At 39.4% G+C, this 24514-nt stretch overlaps 1 protein-coding gene across 1 annotated transcript in view; it reads left to right on the top strand.

Annotated features, from left to right (window-relative positions):
- The window catches only part of LOC131157943 (preprotein translocase subunit SCY1, chloroplastic), a 59922-nt gene that overhangs the window by 30693 nt on the left and 4715 nt on the right, over positions 1-24514 (top strand). Inside the window, exons 5-6 of the mRNA XM_058112411.1 lie at positions 33-122; positions 18650-18773. Of these exons, the coding sequence (XP_057968394.1) occupies positions 33-122; positions 18650-18773 (214 nt within the window). The remainder of the gene's footprint in view (positions 1-32; positions 123-18649; positions 18774-24514) is intronic.

Below are 24514 nucleotides of genomic sequence, written 5' to 3'. Positions count from 1 at the left end.
CTGTTAACAATGATCCCAACAAAGAGTTCCAGGAAGCAGAGAGGAAAATTCCACTTAATTATGCATCCAGATACACCAGCAGGAGTGGAGGGCTACAAAAATCTGCTTACCTGCCATTCAAGGTTTGCATTTTAGGCTCTTCATTTATGTTTCTATAGTTTTTAAAATTCTGCTTTATGATGTTCAAATGTATATGATTAGTGAATAGTAAGAACATTACTAATCTATCTGTCGTAACACTTGTTATGAAATATTTCATTACTTTCCATGGTTTTGTGGAGAAGCAGTTGAGGTTATAACACTCAGCAGAAGGTGTTATTGATGCTGCTGACCCTTGGCCATGAAGTACATCATGGTAAGATGTAGTTTTTCCTGATGGCCCAGCACTGATTTGATCCTTTCCCTCAAAACAGATTGTGAAATCGCATCATTAAGAAAAACATAGGAGGAAACATTTTTCTTATTAATGTCCTAATTTTTTCACACACAGCTGGTCCCAAGCCTGGGTAAAGGAGGAGGGTTGCGTTAGGTAGCTGACAGCTAGTGTAAAATTTGTCAGATCACTATGATATGAATCCTTACCGAATATTTGCTAGGGCGTCCCCTACGAGCGATGCATTGCACTTGTACCACCGGGGTGTAGCAAAAAATGGGCGAGGGTGGGCTAGGTCGTCACCCCAAAGCGACGGGTCGTGTCAGCGCCTAGGTACGATGTCAAATATGCGAGGGTTCTGCATCATTCTGGACGTGGGCAGGTAAAGACGTTAGTTCAAGAAACTAGAATTAGATTAGCAACTTGGAATATAGGGACACTTACGAGTAGAAGCATGGAAATTGTGGACACAATGATCAGAGGAAGAATTAATATAATTTGCCTTCAAGAAACTAAGTGGGTGGGGGAGAAAGCTAGAGAAATTGATAAATTAGGATTTAAACTTTGATACACTAGAAAGAAAAACATTAGAATGGAGTAGGAGTTATTATAGACAATATTTAAAAGATAGTGTTGTTGATGTAAATAGAGTAGGGGATTGAATTATAAAAATCAAGATTATTAGGATAAGAGATAATAAATATCATTAGTGTTTATGCTCCTCAAGTCGGCTTAGCAGAAAATCTTAAGAGATAATTTTGGGAAGATATGGATAGTATTATACAAGGTATATCAGGGATTGAGAAAATATTTATAAGAGGAGAACTGAATGGACACGTTGAAAGGGATAATAAAATTTTTGAGAGGATACATAGAGGATATAGATATGGAGACAAAAGTGTGCATGGGGAGATGATCTTAGACTTTGCTATGTTATATGATTTTAGTATAATGAATACTTGGTTTAAGAAGAGAAAAGAACACTTTATAACCTTTAAAGGTGGAAAAAATAGAAGTCAAATAGATTTTTTTTAACTAGGAGGGTAGATTGTTTATCATGCAAGGATTGTAAAGTTATTCTAGGTGAAAGCCTAACCACACAACATAGAGTCTTAGTGTTAGATATATGTATTAAAAAAATGGAAGAAAAAAGATAAAATAAACTAGCCTAAGAGAACTAGGCGGTGGAACCTAAAAGGAGAAAATATAATAAAATTTTAAGATAAAATGATCAAAATGAGGATTAGACTATAGAGGATGAGATAGATACAAATACTCTTTGGAGTAGATTAGCTAGCTCTATTAAAAAGATAGCTAAAGGGATTTTAGGTGAATCAAGGGGAGGATTCTTGAATAGCAAAGAAAGTTGGTGGTGGGATAAAGTTGTACAAAAAACCGTAAAGACAAAAAATTTGGTATAAAACGTGGTAAAAATGTAGAAACAGGGATAACTTTGAAAAGTATAAAGAGGCAAGAAAAGATGCAAAAAAAGGCTGTTAGTGAAGCTAAATACAGATTATTTAATAGTTTGTATGATAGATTAGATGCAAAAGAAGGGGAAAAAGATATATTTAAACTTGCTTAAGCTAGAGATAGGAAGAGTAAGGACTTAGGAAATGTAAAATGTATAAAAAGTGAGGATGATATTGTCTTGGTTAAGGACGAATACATTAAAGAAAGATGACAAAGTTACTTTAGTAAGTTGTTCAATGAAAACCAAATAGAAGGCTTAAACTTATAATTGTCAAATGAGGAAAAGACTAAAAATATGAGATTTATTCGCAAAATTAGAGTTAACGAAGTTAAGTTTGCACTAAAAAAGATGAAAAATGGGAAAGCTAAAGGACCAGATAACATCCCAATTGATGTTTGGAAATGCTTAGGTGATAATGGGATTATATGGTTAACTAATTTATTTAATACAATTATAAAAACTAAGAAAATGCCAGATGAATGGAGGGAAAACACTTTATACCTATATGCAAAAATAAAGGAGATATTCAAAATTGTAATAACTATCGTGGAATTAAACTTACGAGTCATACAATGAAACTATGAGAAATGATAGTTGAACAAAGATTAAGGTTAGAAACAAATGTCTCAGAAAATCAATTTGGATTTATGCCTGAGAGATCTACCACAGAAGTTATATATCTTTTAAGAAGATTAGTAGAAAAGTTTAGGGAAAAGAAGAGGGACTTGCATATGATATTTATTGACCTAGAGAAAGCATGTGATAGGATACCTAGGGAAGTTCCATGGTGGGTTTTAGAAAAAAAGGTGTATGTAGTTGGTATACTGATGTCATTAAGGATATGTACAATGGAGTAATGACTTGTGTAAGGATTATAGATACAGAAACTAGAGAATTTCCAATCACCATAGGTGTACATTAAGGATCTGCTTTGAGTCCTTATTTTTTTGCTTTAGTGATGGACTAACTGACTAAGAGTATTCAAAAGGAGGTTCCGTGGGTATGTTGTTTGCAAATGATATTGTATTAATTGATAAAACTAGGGACAAAGTAGAGACTAAGTTAGAATTATGGAGAAAAGTTATGGAATTTAGAGGCTTTAAGATAAGTAGAAATAAGACAGAATATATGAAATGTAATTTTAGTAATGATAGGAGGAATATTAGAGACAAAGTTAAACTTGATAATAAAGAAATAAATAGCACTTGTAGATTTCGATACCTTGGATCTATAATGCAAGTTGAAGGAGAAATCGAAGATGATGTAATGCATAGAGTTAAACCAGGTTGGGTAAAAGGGAGAAGTGTTTCAAGTGTGCTCTGTGATCGTAGAATTCCCTTAAAATTAAAAGGAAAGTTTTATAGGACAACTATAAGACCAGCTATGCTATATGGATCATAATGTTGGGCGACGAAGAAACAAAATATTTAATAAGTAAAAGTTGTTGAGATAAAAATGCTTAGATGGATGAGTAGTATAACATTGAAAGGTAAATTGAGGAATGAACATATTCGCGGTGGGTTAGGTGTAGCTCCTATAGAAAATAAGATAAGGGAGGGACGACTCAGATGGTGTGGACACTTGTAACGTAGGCCACATAGTGCGCAAGTGAGGAAGAGTGAGTTAGTTACTGTGGGGGGCAGTAAAAAGGGTAGGGGTAGACCTAAAATAATTTGGGAGGATATAGTGAGTAAAGATTTAATGTCCCTAAATTTGTCAAAAGAAATGGGTCATGATCGCATAAATTGGTGAAAAAGGATTCATATAACCGACCCCACCTAGTGGGACTTAAGGCTGGGTTTTGTTGTTGTTGTTGTTGTTATAGTTATCATCAAACAGAAAAGACAATAAGGTAATTTTTTGGGGATGATCCACATCTCCCTGTTTACTTCATCAATGGATATTTTAGCAGTCCAAATGGTCATATGAGAGGACTCGCAAGTCTCATCAACAATCAAAAAGTGGTCCAAGCCTTCAAGGCTTCCAAGCAAAATACAAAAATATTTGTCCAGCAACAAATCTAATTAAGGCATCCATAAACTATGCATCATCATTTCACCATCACCATCTCTAGAAAAGACAACCTCCATATCTGGTTCATCAAGTGAAAGACTCGCAATCTTAAGCATTTGAGCACCTCCAAATGGCTAATCTCAAATATCTCTTCCATTATCCCATAACTTGTTTGGTCCTTTGTTATGTTCTTTAGTTTTTCTTGATAAAAGCCGAAGATTAGGAAGCACATTTACCAAATCTTTACCACGTTTTGCTACAATCTTGTTCCTCTTCAATGATTGGATAAATGAATAGGTACTCCATACTTCAACTCCTCTCACAGCAAGAGGATAACCAAGGTTGTCCTTGAAGCTTGAAGGCTACAGATAGAAGCATGCATGCTGCTGCACGATGGAGCAACATGATTTGTACGCTTTGTAAGCCATTGTTGGTTATAAAACCTATAAAAATTTACATATGTTTGTTAGAAAAGGGAGTAATAAGCATATAATTTATGGAACTTAAAGAAGAAAAGATTACCTTGAAGTCGAAGAGTGAGCTAAGTAATGAAGTGTAAAATTTTTTGTCCATCGAGCAACTAATATGTTATACACCATCTCATAAAAGGATAATGAATCCCTTGCTACCAAGCCTTCATGCTGATATATTGTCTTCCTCACTTCTTCTATCATGATGTTTCACATTTCATATACCATGTGCAAAATAGGTTGATTAGTACTAGCTGCTCAAAGCATATCATGGATATGATTGGTGAAAGATAAAATGTTATCAACTTTTTCCCATCAAACATCATGTAAAATGATTTCCTCACATGTATAGCTTTCCTAATATTATCTTCTCTACAAGAACCCCCCACCCCCCTCTCTTATCATTAATAACCTTGGTTTGGAGGCTTCTTCTTATTAGCTTCATCCTTTTGGGCATAACTACTATAGATGCAAAGCTTATATCAACTATAGCAAGCAATTTGAGTGGCACATACTCATTAAAAATTGCTAATCTCAAGAGTGATTTGTGATGAAAGTTCGAATGAATGAAACATCCTCCGCCACATCAGTTGTCCAACTACACTTCTGATAAGCAATTTCATTTTGCTTATTATTCTTTTTCTGCACATTTATTCTTCAGAGTGATATTAAGTGTATGAACCACACATGGAGTCCAAAAAATGTGTAGATAATTAGACTCCACAATTGATAGGGCAGTGTTCATCGTAGGTGCATTATCAGTAATAATTTGAATCACATTTTATGTCCTAACATCTCTAACAACATTGAACATCATTTAGTCCATGTAATGCTTGTCCTTCTATTCTTTAGTTCCATCAATAGTCTTTAAGAAAATTGGATCCCCTCCTGTTTTAGCCATAAAATTAATCAACGGCCTTTTTTGTGGATCAATCCACCATCAAACACAATGCCCACTCCTTTATCTTTCCAAGTCCCCTTTGTTGATTGCAACTTCATCTCAACGCATGCCTTCTCTTTTTGTAAAAGAGTTGTTCTCCAAGCATTATATCCCGGAGGAGCAAAACCAACAATGCTACTAGATAATATGGATTTCTAGTAAGGTGGAAGGATAGACGTTTGGCGGCATAACTGAATGCTTGCACATAATATGGATTTCTACCAAAATAAAACATCCTTGCTGTCAAAGCCATTTCAAATAGTCCCTCACCTTCATTTGAAATGCCTTCTCCAATGAAGAATTTCTAGGCGCTTTTTTCCTCTTAAACAAAGACGAATCCAAGGAATTAGATTGGCCAAGAAGTGGTGGTAGAATTGGACAAGGCAACGAAACTCGAGTAGGCTTTTTCCTATTGACCACTTTCTTTTCCGTTCTCTGCATCTCAACAAGATACTCTATAGACACTAAGACATGCCATTATTCCTACCCTTGAAAATTTCAATAAATGAGCTTTTACTCTAGAATACGAGCCCTTGTAAGATTGTTGGCAGTAGTTGCACTAAAAATTGGAGTTTCCACCTCCCTCGCCTAATTACCCTAATTTAGGAACATAAGTCGAAATAGGGGCATTATCATCCAATGCCCCTATTGCAAATTTATTGGTGATAGAAGTAGATGATGAAGAACCCTTTGAAGCCATTATTGTCATAGAACATTCACTAATTTACTGTGATATAATCACAATCAAATAAGAAATTAAAGAAATGAAAACAAACCCCTATTTAAGTTCCTAAGTGATGTTTTCATTACTAGAAATTTAATTTTTAATTGATAATAATAATAATATTAAATTGGTGCTAGTATTGGTTGTCTTTTTTTTCCCATTAGCTTGAAACAAAGGGACCTTGGAGAGGCTAAAGCACAAGACTCATAACTAATGTCATATTATGATGAATATCATCATCCAAACATCCCCCAAGGCACCAATTAAAGATATGAGAAAAGTCACAATTTTTACATTTTGTATTTGACCATCAAATTATCAAAATAGGCACTAGGCAGAGTAAAGTAGTAGAAGTTGTAGAAGTCAGAACCATGTTCCAATTTTGTTCATCAATCATCATCCACCAATTTGACCATCAAACATTCAGTCATTCAAAGTGTCAAATTAAAATTAGTTATTGCTTATTAGTGCACCACACAACTACAAAATTACTCAAATCCTACTCCCTCTCTTTCTTGATTTCTTTTTGGTTGATGTTATTATTGGTCAATTTCTTGTGAATTGTGTATAGTTGTGTGGTGCATTGATGAACAATGACTGATGTTAATTTGAGACTTTGAATGACTGAATGTTTGATGGTTAAATTGGTGGTTGATGACTGATGAACAAAATTGGAACATGGTTTTGACTTTTGCGACTCTGCCACTTTACTTTGCCTAGTGCCTATTTTGATAATTTGGTGGTCAAATAAAAAATGTAAAAATTGTGACTTTTTTCATATCTTTAATTGGTGCCTTGGTGGATGTCTGGATGATGATATTCATCTTAACATGATATTAGTTGTGAGTCTTATGTCTTAGCCTCTCCTGGGTCCCTTTGTTTCTTTATGGGATTAGATAGTTTGATGGTTAAATACAAAATGTCAAAATTGCAACTTACATCGCATTGGAATTTGTTTTCATCTTTTTAATTGGTGCCTTGGTGATGTTTGGATAATGATATTCATTATAATATGACTTTAGTTATGAATCTTATGACTTAGCCTCTCTACGGTCTCTTTGTTTCTTTGTGAATGTTAGTGGTTATTTTAATCTTTTAGTATTATTAAGTGTTAGTGCTATGTTAATTAGTGAGAGTTAGTAAGAATATTATGGCCACTAGAATGTATTTGATATGTATTATAAATAGAGGGAGAGACCTAACTTTGAGTTAGGTCATTCATTTAATCAAAAATCTCAGCATGGTATCAGAGCAAGATCCAACCTAAGCCCTTTCACCCTACCAAACTCAACTGCCACCAGAAAACACCCTACCATCACGACCCTTCTCAAAACCAGCACAACCCTTCATTATGTCACAAAATCAACCATATAGCCAAAAACAGAACCCTCTAAACTATCACACTACAAAATCTCTTCATTGGAAACCTCCCCACACGCCGGATGACTACTGGTAGTCTCGACCCAATGTGCTGGCGTATGAGTGTTTCAAGCCACTTTTTTATGATTTTTTTTTCCCTCCAACGTGTTCTGATTCCTTTTGTAGACCATATTATCAAGCTATATGGCATGCGTTTTGCTTATAGATCCATCCTTTTTTCGACCATGCACTTTTGGTAATCTGTTAGTTGTTGTTCGTGAAGGCTATTTACGAATTTCTTGGAGCAGTGGTAGTGTTTTTAAGTTGATTTATGAGGCTATGATAGTGTTATATCAGTTTATTGGTGGTTCACCTCATTCGTGGTTGTTTCAATGGTTCACCTTGTTCGTGGTTGTCTCGGTTAGTTTTGATTGTTCTTCTTGTTTGATAGTGTTGTGGCTACTGGTTTGTGAGTGTTAGGATGGAGTCTATGAATCCCGAAAAGATGTTCCTTAGTCACCACTATAGATAAAAATTGAAAAGTTGGATGGAAAGAATTATGTTCAATGGATTAAGGTTGTTCAAGTTTATCTAGCAAAGATTAGGAAAATTTGATCACTTGCTCCAATTTGGTCCTTCTAATGAGAAGAGAAAAAAGTGTGGATTCAGGATGATGCTGTGATCGTTTCCCTCTTGTGGAATTCTATGGGGCCCCAGATGGCACGAATATGCATGCATCTAGATATATGCACAAATATTTGGGATTATGCAAGACTTCTGTACTCTAGTAATATTCTAGGTATGTATGATTTATCTCAGGAGTACTTTCAGGTACAATAAGGAGATAGGAGCATTACAAATTATTTTGGAGAGATGAAATGTATTCATGAGGAACTTAACATTGTGCAACCTATAACTGCTGATGTTCAATGTAGAAGCAAATGGAGGAGATGATAGTTCTTCGGGTACTAGTAGGTTTGAAACTTGAGTTTGAAATAGTCTGGTTCTTGGTACTTAATAGTGCAAAGTTGCCATCATTTTCCAATGTTAATTCTCACATCCTTCGTGCTTCCTTCAGCACTCATTCTCTTGCTTTTGCATTTGGCTCTATTGAACATGGTGTATAGTTTTTTAGTCCCACATCGGAATGTTAGGATAACCTCACTCTCTTGTATAGGTATATATACATCTCAAAGTTGTAAGCTAAGTACACCAAGTGATATTCACTTCCTCTTGTATAATTCTCTCTCCTTTACTTTCTTCTTGGTATCAGAGCAAGGTCGGGTTCCTTGTTTAAGGTCCGGGTTCTCAATTGAGCCATATGCTCTGCACTCACCACGTATGTGAAGCTTGTGCATTAGAAAGCTTTAGTGGTAGTAGGTTGAGTCGTATGCTCTGTACTTGGCACTTTTATTGGATCTTGTACATCAGAAAACTTAGTCTACTATTTTCCTGGTACCTTTCGGTAACTTTTGACAACTTTCCGGGGACTCCAGCAACTCTGTCGACCTCTTTCCGGCGACTTCCCCCACAAGGCGATTATTCTGGCGACTTTTCCAAAGACTCCGGCGGCTTCCGACAACTTTTTGGCGACTCCGGCAGTTCTTCTAGCGACTTCGGAAAATTTTTCGACACCTTTCCCCTGGACACTCTGGCGACTTTTGTCATCTTTTTCCAGCAACTTCCGATGACTTTTACGACGACCCCTGCGTCTTCCAACATCCTTTTCCCGGCGGATTTTTCGGCGACTTGCTTTGCTTTGCTGTGTTGGTACTTTTGTAGCCTATTCCTCTTCTTTACAATGGCTACCAAGGACGGTGATATGCCTACCAAGGACAATACATCTACCTTGTCTTCTCTGAACCTTTCACTCCCTTACTTATCTCTGCCTCATACTGCTCTTGTTTAGAAGGTCACTAGCATTCTTCTGCATGGTGGCAACTTTCATGCCTGGTCACACTCCCTTCGCTTATATCTTGGGGGCCGTGGCAAGGTTGAGTGGTTGTTAGGATTGGAGTTTCACCCCACTAATATTGATCCGGCTCACCGACAGTGGTCCATTGACAACTGTGTCATCCTGGGTTGGATATTTGTTTCTATGGAAGACCGCCTCTACAGGATGTTCATGTTTCATGATACTATTCATAGCCTTTGGTTTGCCTTGACCAAAATGTTCGCCTACACAAGGTGTGAGGCTCGGATTTTTGAGCTTTATTGGGAGCTCCACCAGGCGACCCAGGCATCTTTGGGTTTATCTGTGACTGACTTCTTTGGCCGTCTCCAGTCACGGTGGGAGGAGCTCGCCCAGTATGAGCCTCTTTCTGAGTTTCCTACTGAGGCAACAATTGTTGAGGCAAAGCGCCAGGATCGTCGACATACCTATCAGTTCTTGATGGGTTTAAAATTTGAGTTCGATCACTCCAATATCAGAATTTGAACACATCCTCGGTGCCCTCTTTGTACGAGGCATTTGTAATGATTGATGGTGATGATCGGCGACAATGTCTTCTCCCTAGATTTGCTTCTTCTATTGTTGCCCGAGCAGGTTGCCATTGCAGCCCCTACTAGTGCTAGGTCTGTTGATCCCAAGACTCGATTCTGCCAACACTGCCAACGGAATAATCACACCATTGAGTGTTGCTTCATTCTCCACCCTCAGCTACAGGAGCGTTACTACAAATAGGCCTTTTATGGTCGTGGCCGTGGCAAAGGTCGGGGACCTTTTAACATTGGAGTTGTTGCAGAATCTCTTCCTGCACCTCCGGCTTCTTTTACTCCTGCACATGCTGCTGCTCTTGATTTCTCTCAGCTCCAAGTTCCAGCTTACTCAACTTCAGTATCAGATTAGCCTCATTGCCTCTGCTGCACCAGCTGCATCCTCCTCTACAGTCACCTTTGTTGCAGGTAACTCTACTGCACTTTTAAGTAAGTCTAGAACGCCCAGTGGCACACTCGTTTGGATACTGGACTCAAGGGCGAACAACCATTTGACTAATAAGGCATCTCTCATTACATCCCCTGTCTCTTCGTTGGTTTGTATTGTCTGCATTGCCGATGGTACCTCTCGTTCCATTCTTACCCAAGGCACTGCCTGTTTATCCTCGACTTTATCTTTATTCCTTGTTTATTATGTTCCACAATTTTCCTATAACTTATTATCTGTTAGCCGTATTGCCAAACAATATAACTGTGTTGTGGTTTTCTTAGCCAACTCATGTTACGTACAGGACCTGAGTTCAAGGAAGATTTTTGGCAAGGGCTTTGAAAGGGACGGACTCTTCTACTTTGGCGATCCGCCTTCCCGTCCTGCACCCTCTTTTGGCTTTCAGGCATTTGTTTTGCCTTATGATGTTTCCGCTGTTTTCTCTTTAAAAACCTTGGATTTGTGACATGCCTGTTTGGGACATGCAAATTTTAAATATTTGTGTTGGTTGTTTTCAGAATCTAATAAAGCTTGCAAGAATTTTAATTTTCAATGTGCTACTTGCGAATTATCTAAGCATGTTCATTTATATTATCCGTCTCGCATGCACCATTCTCTTGCAGCTTTTGATATTGTTCATAGTGATGTCTGCGGTCCCTCCCCTGTCTCCTCACTCAGCATCGATATTATGTCACCTATATTAACAATTACTCCCGTTTTACCTGGGTCTACCTCATGAAAAATAAATCCGAAGTTTTCACTCATTTTCAGGCTTTCTTGCGAATGATTAAGGCTTAATACAATACCGTGGTTCGTATCTTGAGGTCTGACAATGGCTGTGAGCACCTCAGTTTTGAGTTTCGTGCTGAGTTGTCTCAATAGGGTATTCTCTAACAGCTGACCTGTCCGTACACTCTTGAACAGAATGGTGTGGCTAAACGCAAAAATCGCCACATCATGTCTATTGTCCATTGTCTTCTTCGGGGAATGCAAGTCCCCAAGTCTTATTGGCCTCTCGCCTTTCTCACTGCAGCCTATATTCTCAATCGTACCTTGAGTCGTGCATTACAGAATTCTGCTCCACTTCATTTTGTGCATCCGAACAGGTCCCTTTTCTCCCTTCTTCCTAGAGTGTTTGGATGCACCTGCTTTGTTCATGACCAGAGTCCAAGCTTGATGATAAGGTCATCCAATGCATTTTTCTAGGGTATTCCTCTATGTCTGTGGGATATCATTGTTATGATCATGTTGGTCAGCACACTTATCACTCTCTCGATGTCACGTTCCATGAGTCTACCCCCTTCTACACTGACTCCTCTCCTTCCATATCTCCACTAGTGCCATCTCCATTTCCTCGACTTGAGCCTATCTTTCTCCCATTTGTACCAGTGCCCTTTTCTCCGGTGTCCTCTTCATCTTTTGAGCCTCCCACCTCTGCACCCACTGGGCAGGACCATATCTCTCTCATTCCACAGGTTTACACTCGCCGACCGCGCCCTTTGGAGCCTCTGCCAGCATCTTCATCGAGCTCAGGTATGTCTCCTATAGTCCTTGATCCCCCTGCTTTCTCCTCACGGTATCCTTCTCAAATTCGTTGAGCTCCTGATAGACTTTCTTTAGCCTGTTCTATTGACCACCCTATCTCCCAGTATCTTTCTTATTAGGATATTTCCTCGAGTTATCAAGCCTTTTTGGGACAGGTTGATGTTATTATCATACCTCGCTCAGTTCATGTGGCCCTCCAAGACCCCAAATGGGTTGTAGCCATGCGTATTGAGATGGAAGCTCTACATCAGCAGCATACTTGGGATCTTGTTCCCTTTCCTTTAGGTGCACGCACGGTGGGTTGTAAATGGGTGTTCACAGTTAAGCACCTTGTAGATGGTACTATTGATAGGTATAAAGCCTGCTTGGTGGCCAAGGGTTTTACGCAGATTCCTGGTCAGGAGTTTTATGCTACATTGCTCTTGTGGTGAAGCTTACTACTGTTCGCCTCCTAATCTCTTTGGCGGCTTCTTTCACTTGGCCTTTATATTAATTTGATGTCAAGAACGCCTTCTTGAATGTTGATCGTACTAATACTATTTACATGGATCCCCCTCTTGGTTTTTCTTCTCAGGGGGAGTATTCTAGAAAGATGTGTAAATTGCGCAAGTCCTTATATGGGCTTAAGCAATCACCTCATGCATGGTTTCGAAGATTCAGTGCTGTAGTTCTCTCTAAGGGATTTATTCAGTGCCTGTCAGACCACACTTGCTTTATTAGGCATCGCTCCCTTGGTGCTTGCACCATTATCTCTGTCTATGTGGATGATATTATTGTTACAGGTAATGATTTGTCTGAAATTGCTCATATTAGAAAGGACTTGGGGGACACCTTTGACATCAAGGATTTGGGACCCCTATAGTATTTCTTGGGCATTGAGATAGCACGCTCCCGCAAGGGCATTTCCCTCTCTTAGCGGAAATATGCCCTAGATCTCCTTATGGACATTAGTATGTTGGGATGTCGGCCTGCTTCTACGCCCCTGGATCCGAATATCTCCCCTTCTGTAGAATCTCGTGATCTATTGACAGGCCCTTCGGTGTATCAGAGACTTGTTGGTCGCCTCATCTATTTGGCCAACACTTGGCTTGATTTGGCCTATGCAGTGAGCCTAGTAAGTTTGTTCATGCATGCTCCCTGGACTTCACATCTTGATGCCGTCTATCACATCTTATGATATGTGAAGACCTCACCTGGACTGGGATTATTCTATTCATCTGGAATACAACCAGGTCTTTCTGTGTTTACTGATGCTGACTATGTTGGGTCCAAGACTAACAGACGATCTACCTCAGGTATTTGTACTTTCAAGGGTGATCATCTTCTTTCTTGGAAGAGTAAAAAGCAGGTGGTGGTTTCATGTTCTTCTACTGAGGCTGAGTACCGTGCTATGGCGCAAGGTACCCATGAGATCCTGTGGCAACGCTCTTTCCTATTTGAGATTGGCTTTCCTATGACAAACTCTTCTTTGTTGTTTTGTGACAACAAGTCTGCTACATCTCTCTCTTCTGATCTAGTTATGCATAAGAGGACCAAGCATATTAAGGTGGATATTCACTTCATCAGGGAAAAGTTCGTTTTGGGATTCTCTCCCCACTTTATCTCCTCCAAAGGCCAAGTTGCTGATGTCTTCACTAAGTTTGTTGGCCCGGGTTTATTACAGACTGTTATCTCCAAGCTTCGACTTGTCAACATCTTCGTTTCAGCTTGAGGGGGAGTATTGAACATAGTGTATAGTTTCTTAGTCCCACATCAGAATGTTAAGATAACCTCACTCTCTTGTATAGCTATATATACATCTCAAAGTTGTGAGCTAAGTACACCAAGTGATATGCACTTCCTCTTGTATAATTCGCTCTCTTTTACTTTCTTCTAGCTCTAAAAGGACAGCCTTTGCCACGCATGGTGATTCTTATTTTCAACCAAGCAACTGCATAAGTTATCAAGGTGATTCGAGTGGTTGTGGTGGTAGAGATGGACGAGGTAGAGGCACTCCCGCAAGTGTGCTCATTGTGAATGATGTAATCATACTATTGAGCAGTGTCAAGGTCTCCACAATAAACCTTCACATGTTGTCAATATAGTCACCACTAACTCCACACCTTTAGGGCCGAGTGGGTGGCCATGTACTATATCTATGTCAGAGGAAGAGTGTTCCAAGATCTGGCAGTATCAAGCATTATAACAAGCTTTTTTTTCCCATTGCATTTCTTGCCCAAACAGGTAATCCCACAACATGCCTATCATCTAGTACTTCTCGTCTGAATCCTTGGGTTGTAGACTTTGCTGCCACTGATCATATCACACATATACCTAATTTCTTCTGTACTCTCTAGTATTTTGAAAACTTATCTCTTGTTACTCTTGTTGATGGATGCACCATTTTTGTTAAGGGAATTGGGATTGTAAATCCCACTTCTTCTATTTCTCTTCCTTGGGTTTTGTATATTCCTAAGTTCCCTTTAAATTTTATTGCAATTGGGAAGATTACCGAATCCATGAATTCTTTTTGGTAACATTCTTCCATCATTCTGTAGTCATTCAGGATTTGAAGACAAGGAAGATAATTGGTGGAGGGCATGAAGATAGTGGACTTTATCACTTTGAGCCACTGTCTCCTTCTACCACCTGCACGGTTGCTGCCACACCTCTCCAAATTCATTATTGTCTAGATCATTCTTCATTGGAAAAGTTAAAACATTTAGTTCTTGATTTGAGTTCTGTGGTTAGTCTTGATTGTGACTCTTGTTAGTTGCGAAAGCATCATTGTGTCCCTTTTGCTTAGTCTTCACTGGACATGTTTTTTGCTTGAAAACCCAATATTTTCTGACCATGCACTCGTGGTAATTTGTTAGTTGCTGTTTGGTGTTCATAAAGGCTATTTGTTAGTCTCTTGGACCAGTCGCAGTGTTCATAAGTTGATTTGTGAGGCTGTGGTAGTGTTGTATCTGTTCATAGGTGGTTCACCTAATCTGTGGTTGTTTCGGTGGTTCATCTTGTTTGTGTTTGTCCTAGTGTTGTATCAGTTTGTAGGTGGTTCATCTAATCCGTGGTTGTTTTGGTGGTTCACCTCGTTTGTGTTTGTCCTAGTTAATTTTTATTGTTCTTCTTGTTTGACAGTGGTGTGGCTGTTGGTTTGTGAGTGTTGGGATGGAGTCTATGAATCCCAAAAACATGTTTCCTGCATTGTTGCCATAAATAACAGCTGAAAAGTTGGATGGAAAGAATTATGTTCAATGGTCTAAGGCTGCCCAAAGGAAAAAATGGAAGTCACAATGGTTGGATGATCTGCTTACCATCTCTAAAAAATATGCGATGGCTAAATGAACTACCTACGATCTCTATACAAAATGAAACAATGCAATGGCTGGACAGGCTACCATTGGTTGCTTGGACTACCTACCATCTTTGCATAAAGGAAAAAATAAGATGTAGTGGCTAGAAGAACTACCTACCATCTTTACACAAAAGAAAAAATGCAATGGTTGGACATGCTACGTACCATGTCTGCATAAAGGAAAGAAGAAGACATCTGAACGGACTGCCTAGGATGTTTGTGCAAAAGGAAGCGATCTAGTAGCTGAATGCACCTCTTCTCATCTCTGCATAAAGGGGAAAAAAACAAGGAGACGCAATGGCTGGATGGTCTGCCTATCATCTCTAAAAAAGATGCAGTCGTTAAACAAGCTACCTACCATCTACATGCAAAATGAAAGAATGCAATGGCTGGACAGACTACCAACCATCTCTGCATAAAAAGAAAAAAAGAAGATGCAGTGTTTGGATAAGTAGCTTACCATCCTTGTGCAAAAGGAAACAAGCATTGTCTGGTTGGACTGCCTGCAATCTCTGCCTAAAGGAAAAAAAGAAGATTTAGTGGCTGGACAAACTGCCTACCATCTTTGTGCAAAAGAAAAGATCCAATGGCTGAACGGGCAACCTACCATGTCTACATAAAGGAAAGAAGAAGATGGCTGAACAGACTGCCTACGATATCTGTGCAAAAGGAAGTGATGCAGTAGATGAGCAGACTTCCTATCGTATCCGTACAAAGGAAAAGAAAGAAGAAGCAATGGCTGGACAATTTGCCTACCATCTCTAAAAATAAATGAGGTGGCTAAACGGACTACCTACCATCTCCATGCAAAATGAAACAATGCAATGGCTGGACAGACTGACTACCTACGATCTCTGCATAAATGAAAAAAGAAGATGCAATGTTTGGATAAGCTGCCTACCATCTTTGCACAAAAGGAAATGATGCATTGGTTGGTTAAGCTGCCTACCATCTCTACATAAAGGAAAAAAGATGTAGTGGGTAGATGAATTGCCAGCCATCTTTGCGCAAAAGAAAAAAGATGCAGTGGCTGGATGGAATGCTTACCATTTCTGCATAAAGGAAGTAAGAAGATGCAGTGGTTGTATGGACTGTCTGCCATCACTACACTTAAGGAAAAGAAGCAGTTGCTGGATGGGTTGCCCACCATCTTTGCGTGAAGGGAAAAAGAAGACACAATGGCTATTAAGCAAACTGCCTGCCATCTTTGAGCAAAACGAAATATGCAGCAATGATGGCCCGAAGCAACAATGTTTAAGGGTGCAGGAATGATGGCTCAAAGCCACAATGTATAAGGATGCACAAATGACGGCTGGAAGCTGCAAGTATAATGATGTACGAATGACGGCTTGAAGTTGCAGTGTACAAAGATGGTATAATGACGACTAAAAGCTATGACGTACAAAGATGCAAGAATGACGGTTTGCAGCCACAATGTACAATGATGCAAGAGTGATAGCAGAAAGATGCAACGTAAAAGGATGCAAGAATGATGACTCAAAGTTGCAACATGCAATTAACACACCAAGAAACAAAATTTCTTAGAAAAATGGTACATTTATTTATTGAAGAAAATAGGGAATACAAAAGATTGCCATCATTGGCCATGTGCTGGTTGGATGGAAATATTGATAGAAAGCATAATGGGAACAAAAACTGCCATCATCGGCCATATGCTAGTTTAAATGGAAATAATGATAGAAAGCATAGAAAAAACAGAACAAAAGGCCAATTGGAAGCCCTCCTTTAAGTTGTGTGATGTGGCAACAAATTCTCGCCGACTCTTGGCTATTCATTAGTTGGGGAAATCAGCAGACCTGCATCCTTGAGGCGCTCCAATCTTTCCAGAGAGTGTTCTTGAGCCCCATACTCTTTGGGATTTATACTACTTTGGAGGAGGAACGCTAATTGGTAGTGGTACCTTTGGTCATATGAGTTTGCTGTCCAAGAGTTGCTCTACAGATCGGTACAAGTCACAAGGATGGAGTGAATGTTCAATGTCTTTCATTGGTGCTGGCTAACTTGTAGCATTGGCAAGAACAAATTTGACCAACTTGTCCACTAGAGTCTGAGTGAAAAATGTCATAGGTGTGTGATTCATTGCAAAGCAATAATGTGGTTGATTCTGGGGATAGGACAGGTATCCTTGAGTTAGCAAACTAAGAACTTGATGAGAATGGTTTCAGGAAGATCTATGAGTTTGCTGAACATTTTCCACTTGCTTGTCCTCTTGGATAGGGCCTTTCTTAGTTTCGGCTTTCGGCTTTGTTGACACTTCCAGCTAGCTTTCCACTTTGAATGGCATCCTTCACGTGATTGCCAATCATCACTAGATTTGAGAAATTTGCAGTTACAGTCCCCATCATATTCTCAAATAAGGGTCCTTTTGAGGGGTTGATGAAGGTGTGGACCAATTCAGGATTGGCATGATCAGTAGGGTGGCTGCACTTGGGATGCAATCTTGCGCCAACGCTATGATAGTCATTGAATTTTTTTGTTCGCTGCAATTTCAAAAAGTAATTTTTTTCTCTCCTATTTTTTTTTTAAAAAACTTTTTGGAAAATGATTGAAATGATTAAAAAAAAAAAAAAATGAGAGGTTCTTGATATTTACAAAATGTGCTATGAATCATGAATGAATGATGCTGACAGTATGGTGGATAGATTGGTTGCTAAAAGCTTTACCTTTGATTTTCCTAAAATTGATTGATGAAAAGACACATGCCATCTTGACGAGAGAATTCAGAACCCCCTAGTGTGTACTGTGTTAAAACTTGAATGAGTGTGATTCAATTCCAAGGAGAGCCCCCTTGGTTCCCTTTATGGTCATGCATGAATTGACTCAATGAAAATTTTCCAAGGTAACTCATGAACCCCCGTTACTAACTATGCTAAAACTTGAATGAGCGTGACACAATCAAAGGGAAGCCCCCAAGTGTTCTGTGAATCATGTATGAAAATTGGTGCATATGGTTCCTATGCTATGCAAGGTGATATGATACTATCCTTGTCTAGGAGTGAAATATTGCAAAAGATCTTGGAACTTTCAAAGCTGAGCAAGGAAAGCCCCCTGATGCTATGAGAAGGTCTCACAAGATGATCCTATGGCCAACTATGTGTATGGTTTGATTCTAAACCCTAATGATAATGCACCTTGTATACATAACAAGATGACACTGCCCTTAATACATGGTAACCCCATAACAATACCAAGATGGACACACTTTAAAGATTCCTTTTTCTTTTGTTTTCTTCTTTCCGATTTTGTTTCCTATGGTCAGTGCTGTTGAATTATGTCACAAAGGGTTTTGTTTTTTTGTACTTAGCCGCAGCCGTTTTATTGTGTTACCCATGTAGTGCTTTTGCCTTGTATGATCTTCTACTTGCTTGGACTGGGGTGTTCTATCATACTCCTACATTTTATATATTTATTATTTTTGTATTTCATCATATTTTATGTTAGTCTTTATCTCGAAATTTTTTATTAATCAGGTGAACAGTTCTGGAGTGATGCCAATCATTTTTTCTGCATCAACATTGGCTCTTCCTGGGACTGTAGCACGCTTCACTGGATTAACTGTGCTGAAAAAAGCTGCTGTAGCTTTAAATCCAGGAGGTAGGGTAGCCATTATTGTAAATTATACTGGTGGGAATTGTTAATGAATGGGAATGCATAAGCTCAACAGGAACTGTTAGCTTGCTGTGGCTTTAAATCCGAGGGATAGGGCCAGCCATCATTGTAAATTATAATGGTGCGAATTGTTAATGAGAACGCATGAGGTCAACATGAACTGTTAGATTTTTCATAGTGCTATTCATTTTTAGTCCTAGTGTACTGCAGCTTTATAAATCTACTAATATGATAAAATCTTTTGCATACAGCTGATATGATGCTTGTTGGGCTTTGTGGAGCCTAGTTGTGGTTGATCTGGATGATGACCCGACTCGAATTAATGCTGCGTGGTTTTTTAGTGAGAGTTTTCTATCCTAAGGCTTAGGCCATGGAGCAAGAGAGAAAACATTGTATAGCCGCACTCTCTGTTTTTCTTCCTGATCATAGTGAAATCCCTGCAACTCCATGGACATAGGCAAAATTGCCAAACCATGTAAATATTGTCTTGTGCGTGTGATTATTTTTCTTTGGCGTGGATTGTTTCTCTATTTTGTTTCTCATAGGATCTGGGAATTTCGTGTTAATTCCCTACAATGCTGTGTTTTGAAAGGCGTATATAAAGAGGCTTATCTTAGTGCATTTTAAGGCCTAAACGCTTCAAGGAATATTTTAAAATGCATGAACCCTAAAATGCATACATCTTTGTCATGATGCACATCCCTTGACTGTAAAGGCATGTATTTTACAGCTCAGTTTTGAAGGCATATGCCTTTTAATACCCAACATACCAATACGAGTTAGGGCATGAAATGAGCTTCATTCATTCGTGCAAGCTACAGAGAAGCAAGAAAACTGCTCCTTTGATGACAGTTTGACAGCAGCTTCTCTTGGACTGATTGTCCATCTTCCTCGGGGGTGATGGGGATCAACATGCACCTCAAGTATCTTTCGTGGATAATTTAACACGTGGACAACCACCCGAAATCACTATTGATGTGAACTTTATTTGTAGCAATTGAAGCTTCTCTTAGAAGCTAGCTTGGAAATAGGATGACAGCTTGCAAATCAAAGTTGGGTTTTCAAGAAGCATTTATTTTATTTTAAGTTCGTAGACTCCACTATCATAATTATTCTAGTTCCTAAACACCTATTTTTTATGACAAACTATTTCCTAGGAACCTCATTACCTATGTTTTAAATGTTTTATTTTACTTTTGTATTTTCTTTAATCTTTTAAGAAGCCGTGTGCAAGTCATGTGCATGTAAGACTATAAATATGCCATCACTTGTATTGTAAAAGGCATCTTGCATTATCAATTAAAAAAAGAAGCTTTTGCTTGAACTTGTGAATCTTGTTCCTCTCCTTGTGAGTGAGTAGTATGAGGCTACATTTCGTCTCCCCGGAGATTGGGTGGTGAGAGACCACGACAACATCAATGTCATCATCAACACTACACACCCACACCTCTTTCATAGCTCACAGCCACAACCACCTCAAGCTTCATTCTTGTATCAAGATTCCTAAGGATCAACAAGCTTGTTCGTGGTGCGATCAAGTACTCGTGTTTCTTGGTGTTTAACATTCTGAACCTTTTGGTAAGCTCGTTTCAATTCCTTGTTTGTGACCATCTAAAACAGTCCCTAAAAGTACCTTGTAAGCCTTGAAACTCTATCCGAAGCCTTGATTGAAAAACCTTGTTCATTCTCTTTGAATCTTCCTAGTTTTTCAACATGAACATGCTTGCTAGTACCATGCTTAGGGATATTTGATTTGTACGCTAGGACTTGTGATTTAGGACTTCTAATATAATATCTTTTAAAGTGAACTTGATTACTTGAATGAAATGATCAACTAAGGGCTTTGAACCAAATCATATATGTTTTCAAAATCTCAACAACTTGTGATCATTAGAATATGTTTGTGATGTTCATGCTTGGTTAATTCAATTCTTCTCATAGATTGTGATATTGTGTGTGCTACAAAGTGGATCAACTATAGGACTAAGGCTACCTAGAACTGTGCTACATCATATTGGTATCAGAGCCTAGGTTAGGTTCACATTTGACCCTGCTTTGTGTGACCAAACACCATTCCAAAGGGCTGCCTTAGTTCTGGCCGAATCCTTCCCCAACCCCCAGGATGTCTACTCAAGTTGGGAATCCTTACCGAGGTCGTAAGACTGATGTTGAGAGAGATGCCTTGGCCCTCAATAGATGAGCTTCGAGATTAAGTTCGTAACTTGAATCAAGAGCTAGTTGAGACCAGCCAAAGACTAGATAGGTTAGAAATCCAACTAGTCCATAACCCACCCCAAGACAATTTAGGGTCGCCCATTGAGCGAGGCAATGATGATGAACAATCTAGAGAGCCACCTATGCCTCCTAGAGGAAGACCTCCTCTTCCTCCACAAGGGCGAGTGAATCGCCAAGATGACTTTGTTAGGAAACCCCCACGTCATGAGACCTATGCCTAACATTGGGGTGATGAGGACTATGACGTTGATGACTTTCATCGTAGCAAATCTTACAGTAGGGACCATCGTGATCCTTACGAAGATGTGATGAGGCAAGTGAAGATAGAGGCCCCCACCTATGATGGACAGATGAACCCTAAAGTGTTTCAAGATTGGTTGACTAAGATGGATTCCTATTTTGATTGGTATAGGATGACTGACCCTCATCGGGTTAAGTTTGCAAAAATGAGGTTGACGGGGCAAGCCAAGCTCCATTGGTTGAATGTTGAGAGGCCAGAGCCAAGGTTAGATCATAGGTCCATTGAGCATTGGGACCTAATGAAGGATAGGTTGAGGGAGAAGTATGTATCCCTTAGCTATAGAGAGGGCCTTATGGATCGGCTCTACAGTTTACGTCAGGGTAGTATGACCTTATCCGAATATATGAGTCAATTTGATGAGTTGTCTATAAGATGTGGTGTCTATGATACTGTTAGTCAGCAGATCTCCAGATTTCGCATAGGATTAAAGCTTGAACTGAGGAGAGAACTGTTTCCCCATCACATTGAGTCCCTTGAATAGACCTATAATTTAGCTCATGACTTTAAGAAAATGAATAAAGGGCCCATTGGAAAACGGTTTAATGCCTCTTCAAATGAGTCATACTCTCAAAAGGTACAGAGTTATGACAAGTCCCGACCAACGCAATCAGGTCAAGTCACCTCCCGAGGGAGCAATCCCACAGTCCAGTAGCCCATGGACAAGGGAAAAGCAACCATGACTGGATCCTCTCGCCAGAGTTCTAGAAATTCAGTGTGTTTCAGGTGCCATAAACAAGGACACTTTGCCAAACAATCTCCCACCAAGAACTTGGCACTTGATAGGGAAGATGGTGAGGACGAGCTTGAGGAGGATCAAGTATATGCTCTTGAAGTTGTACCTAGTAAGGATGAATTGTCAAGTGAGCCAAATGAAAGTGCCCAATTGAGTGTAATGAGACGCATTATGATCATTCCCAAGGATTAGGAGGACTGGCATCGCACTTCCATATTCCATACTTACATCAAGTGTGGGAATAAAAGTTGGAAGATGTTCATAGATGGTGGTAGCTGTATGAATGTTGTGTCTAAATCCATAGTTGAGAAGTTGGGATTGAAAATTGAGCCACACCCACAACCATATAAGGTAGCTTGGGTTGATGCCACCACCATGCCCGTGAGCCATAGATGTCTAGTCCCCATTAAGATTGGTGATTATGAGGACGAGATTTGGTGTGATGTCCTTCCCATGGACGCTGTCCATATTTTTTTAGGACGGCCTTGGTTGTATGATTTGGATGTCTCACATAATGGGCATACCAACACTTATTCCTTTAGGTGTAATGGCAAGAGAATTGTTTTAAGCCCACTAGAGCCGAAAGGTGAGAAAAAGAAGAAGGAAAAGACAAAAACTAGTGGAAAATCATTAAATATCATGAGTAAAAAGTAGTTTGAGCAGGAGAGTCGAGATACACAGGTAGTATATGTGGTTTTTACTAGGGAGACTGAGGCACCCCTTCCTGAGCATGAAACACCACTGGAAGTATCACCCATACTTTTCGAGTTTGAGGATGTCATCTCTGAGCCACCTAGTGAGTTACCTCCCATGAGAGACATTCAACATGTCATTGACCTTGTTCCTGGTTTATCTCTACCTAATTTACCACATTATCAAATGAACCTGAGAGAACATAAGGAGTTGATGAAACAAGTGAATGAACTCAGAGAAAAGGGCTTTATTCAGGGGAGCATGAGTCCATGTGCTTGCCCTGCTCTCCTCACTCCCAAGAAGGATGACACTTGGAGGATGTGCATCGATAGTAAAGCAATCAATAAGATCACCGTCAAGTATAGGTTTCCCATACCTAGACTAGATGATATGTTTGATCAGATGGTAGGATCCAAGATTTTTTCAAAGATAGACCTTAAAAGTGGATACCATCAAATTAGGATCAGACCGGGAGATGAGTGGATAACTGCCTTCAAGACGAAGGATGGGTTATATGAGTTGTTAGTCATGCCATTTGGGCTAACTAACGCACCAAGCACTTTCATGAGAGTTATGACTCGGGTATTAAGGCCTTTCATTGGACACTTCCTTGTAGTCTACTTTGATGATATATTGATCTATAGCCAGACTAAGAAGGAGCACCTTGTCCATTTGAGGAGAGTGTTTGAGGTTTTGAGGGAGCAGAAGTTGTATGCCAATTTAAAGAAGTGTACTTTCATGACTACACATGTCATCTTCCTTGGTTTTGTTGTGTCTGAGCATGGCGTTTCTGTTGACCCTGATAAGGTCGAAGCCATTAGAGATTGGCCTACTCCCAGGAACATACATGATGCGAGGAGTTTTCATGGGTTAGCCACATTCTACAAGTGGTTCATCAGGAACTTTAGCACCATCATGGCCCCCATTACAAACTGCCTCAACAAAAGAGAATTTACATGGTCGAAATCTGCGAGAAAAGCCTTTTTGAATATAAAAGATTTGATGACTAAGGCACCATTATTACACCTCCCAGATTTCTAGAAATTATTTGAGGTTGCATGTGATGCCTTAGGTGTAGGCATTGGAGGAGTACTTAGTTAGGAGGGACACTCGATAGCCTTCTTTAGTGGGAAGTTGAAGGAGGCAAAACAGCGGTATTCTACCTATGATAGAGAATTTTATGCCGTAGTACAGTCACTGTGACACTAGAGACACTACCTCCTTCCTCAGGATTTTGTCTTGGACTCAGACCACTAGGTCCTTAGGTATTTACGTACTTAGAAGAAGTTAGGGAATAGATATATGAAATGGGTCGAGTACATACAAGCAATACACCTTTGTACTCAAACACCGAGCTGGTGTTGAGAACAAGGCTACTGATGCTTTGAGCTGAGTTGTAGCCACCATACAAACTCTTCAGGTGAAAATTGTTGGCTTCGATAGCATCAAGCAATAGTACTTGTAGTGTAGCATCAAGCAACAGTACTCGCAGTGTAAAAACTTTTGTGATATTTTTTTAATTTGCTGCAAGAAGTTCCTAGATCTCACCCAGACTTTTTGATTCATGATGGATTTCTTTTTAGAGGGGCTAGACTGTGTTTCCCATCCTCATCTCTACATGACCAACTGATTTGGGAATTACATGTTGGAGGTGTTGTGGGTCACTTCGGTAGAGATTAGACCATAGCTATGATTGAGGATTTTTTCAACTGGCCTAGTATGAAGAGAGATGTTGCTAGGATTATTTCATAATGTCGTACTTGT

The sequence above is a fragment of the Malania oleifera genome, chromosome 6 (genome assembly GCF_029873635.1).
Source record: "Malania oleifera isolate guangnan ecotype guangnan chromosome 6, ASM2987363v1, whole genome shotgun sequence".
NCBI lineage: Eukaryota > Viridiplantae > Streptophyta > Magnoliopsida > Santalales > Ximeniaceae > Malania > Malania oleifera.
The sequence above is the reverse complement of the archived record's forward strand: the minus strand, read 5'-3'. Positions and strand labels throughout refer to the sequence as shown.